General features: G+C 42.6%; 1 protein-coding gene across 1 annotated transcript; it reads right to left on the reverse strand.

Moving 5' to 3' along the window:
- Window positions 1–39: 39 nt before the first annotated feature.
- Window positions 40–2,936, reverse strand: LOC104944460 (cytosolic purine 5'-nucleotidase-like). Its single transcript, XM_010769993.1, has 8 exons — window positions 2,757–2,936; window positions 2,626–2,679; window positions 2,450–2,533; window positions 2,247–2,288; window positions 1,997–2,104; window positions 1,842–1,908; window positions 1,419–1,589; window positions 40–635 (listed from the first exon to the last, which is right to left on the reverse strand). Exons 1-8 carry the CDS (start codon window positions 2,814–2,816, stop codon window positions 580–582), a joined length of 642 nt encoding a protein of 213 aa, XP_010768295.1. The 5' UTR covers window positions 2,817–2,936; the 3' UTR covers window positions 40–579.
- Between the last annotated feature and the right edge of the window lie 60 nt (window positions 2,937–2,996).

The following is a 2,996-nucleotide window of genomic DNA, read 5'->3' on the forward strand; positions in this document are numbered from 1 at the left end:
GAGGAGGAGGAGGAGAGGAAGAGGAGGAGAGGGTCTCTAAGCACAACTTATAATTTGAGAGGTGCAGAAGTTTTTAAACACTATCCCCAAAAATGATTTAAACTGCCTTGAAGTCAGAGTTAACTGTCAGCAATCTATAGGGATCATTTGCATGAAAACACACAATATAAATGATTATACATAACATACTCAGAACAAATGCGCAGAAATGATTCAATTGCTAAATAATGTAACCTGTAGATACATTTAAATCAGCATACAAACATGAAAAGGAATCCACTAAGAGCAGGGATGAACACAGTGAGCGAAAAATACAACCTGCTTACAGTAAGTAAGTCAATAAAGTACAGCTGGGAACCCATGAATACCACTGGAAAAAAGGGCATATGCATCTACCACACTGGACAACTGTTTTACAATCAAGCCTTTGCTTTCAGGTTATTTCCCTGGAGAGATACAACTGAAAGCAACAAAATCAACAACACTGAACACTGAATTTCCTGTAGGGGATTTATTTCATTCTTCTTAATTAAGAATGTTTTCGTAGGAATACATCTAAAAGACACAACAAAAAGGAACTCACTTGTAAAGCTCCGCGAGGAAGCACTCCAGAGACTGAAGCTCCTCAAAGATGGCTGAAAAATCAAAACAACATTCATCAATATTTTAGAGTGAGCGAGTGACTGAGTGAGGCCCAATCCCAAACCACTCCCTCGACCCTACCCCTCCGTCACTGAGTGAACTCCGTCTGTAGCCACACTCGCAGCTCAACGAGGCTCCTTCCAGTCAGATGGAGGGAGTAAATACAGCAGCAAGCTTTGGGACGGCCTCCCCTCTCTCCGGCAGAAACAGGAAATGCCGTAACCGTATGTAATGTGTGTGTAATCAGCATCTCTTAGACAAAAAGTTTAAATTAATAACTCAAATAAAACTTTCATTGTGTTTCAAAGCTCTTTTAGTTTTAAACCTGATGTTTATAAGCTTCTTAGTTTTTGCAACAGTCTGTAAATATACACAACTTTATAATAAAATGCACGCATTTACCTTTTTCTAGACTAAACACAGGTATGATCCTAAGTTAAAAACACATGAGGTTATCATGAGGTTGTTAACATCGCAGTTTATCAGTGGATGTTTGCTGGAACTACTTGTTAACAGCTTGTTTCCTTAAGGACACACACAGCGTGACTCCGGTCAGGTAGAGACGGGTCTCAAGTCAGCACTGCTGCAGACTCACTGTTTGAGGGCTTGATAGCCCACTCCCCCTCCACACCGCTCCACACTCGTTGCTTTGGAACAGCCCTCAATATGGCGGACCCTCCGCGTGAACGCGCAAACGGAGGGGTAGGGTGCAGGGGTAGGTTTGGGAATGGGCCTGATTGATTGAGTGAGTGAGTGAGTGAGTGAGTGTGTCTCACAGCTCTTGTCGGTCCACACATGCAGCTCCTGGGCCAGCTCAGGAATCACCAGGAAGGTCCTCCAGCCCTGACGCTTCTTTGATTTGAGGATGTCACCGAAAATGTGGTCTCCAATGTAGATGATGTCTTTTCCTTTAGCCCCCAGCAGATCACACACAATGTCTGAAGAACCTGTCAGGACAAATATGGCATCGGAAATTTGATGCACACTATTTAAATCTCGTAAAGCGATCATCAAGGATGGTATGGCTGGAATTCCAAAGGCTTATTTACCAAATCCGTACAGCTACAGCGTAGTTTTGGCAATGAAAATCTGAAGTCTCCAACAATGCAACATACCATAAACTTAAACTGCATCTATTTTCGAGGTTTAACTCCACTCCAATATCTGGAATCTTAAAGTAACTTGGATTCTTCATTTACCTCCAGAGTAAACAATCCCATGCTGCAGGGGCCCTGTGTATGTGCCGATCCTCAGCCGGCCTGTGGTCTGAAGGTAACACACATTGTCACACTTCTATTAATAAACATCATATTTTAGTAGAGTATCTTGTCCATACAGGCTTCTACACACTCACAGTGTCCACTTGCCGCAGCACCGTCCCCTCTCCAAAGAACACAGGCTTGCGGGCATCCACCAGAATCATGTCGAAGTAGGACTTCCAGGGCCGGTGGGGTGTGCCTGGCTGTACACACATCATAAAGGTAAATCCTGGTACAGTACAGTGTTTTTTATTTCTCTACACTTTTTAATCCTAAAACACTGGCCCCAGACAGGTGTAGCCAATGTGCTTCATTCAGATTGACAATGCAAATCATTAGTGTTACCTTTGGGCCATGAGGAAAGTCAAAAAGGTAGGTCATAATTTTCTGAAAGAAGACAGGGCAGGGTATTTAATGTCTGAAAACCACCAAGCAATAGAACTTCATGAAAATATGTGGACTGAATCAGTACATCATGACAATATGAGGTTCGACATTGTGTTTGCTTTAATACATTTGACATATCTGACTGTAAGCTGTCCTCTCACCTCTGTGTATTTGTAATCACTGTTGGTGGCCAGAAACACTTTGGCTACTTCATTCATGCGACTGAGGAGCAGAGGAAGCTTGGGCTGGAGGAGAAACAGAAGCAACATGAGCTGATAAAGTACTACAGCACAAGTGGTGTGTGTATTGTAAGACCTTAATATGCTGCTCTCCTTACGTCCTTTGCCACATACTTCTCCAGGTTTTCAACGGTTTTCTCTTTTAAAGACCCCTGGGAAAATAAAAAGCAGTGGGCTGAAGGCAAACAGCCTAGAAACAGGATTCATGTGGAAAAGCAAATGACTCTACCTTCATATGAACCCAGTCCACGCCGTCTCGCACGTCCTGGAACATGCTCTTGTAGGACATGAAAAGGTCACCATTTTTGAAGCCAGCCTCACAACTACATTGACAGTTAGAAATAGAAGAAATGTGTGTGTATCATATATTTGTTATCTGTAGCACCATCCTGACTCTATGGGCATTTATAATGCCTCAATGTTTAATTCAGCAGGATAAACTCCACATATTAACACCACTTTATGATTT

The sequence above is a fragment of the Notothenia coriiceps genome, unplaced genomic scaffold (genome assembly GCF_000735185.1).
Source record: "Notothenia coriiceps isolate Sejong01 unplaced genomic scaffold, NC01 NC01_scaffold00008107, whole genome shotgun sequence".
Taxonomy (NCBI): domain Eukaryota; kingdom Metazoa; phylum Chordata; class Actinopteri; order Perciformes; family Nototheniidae; genus Notothenia; species Notothenia coriiceps.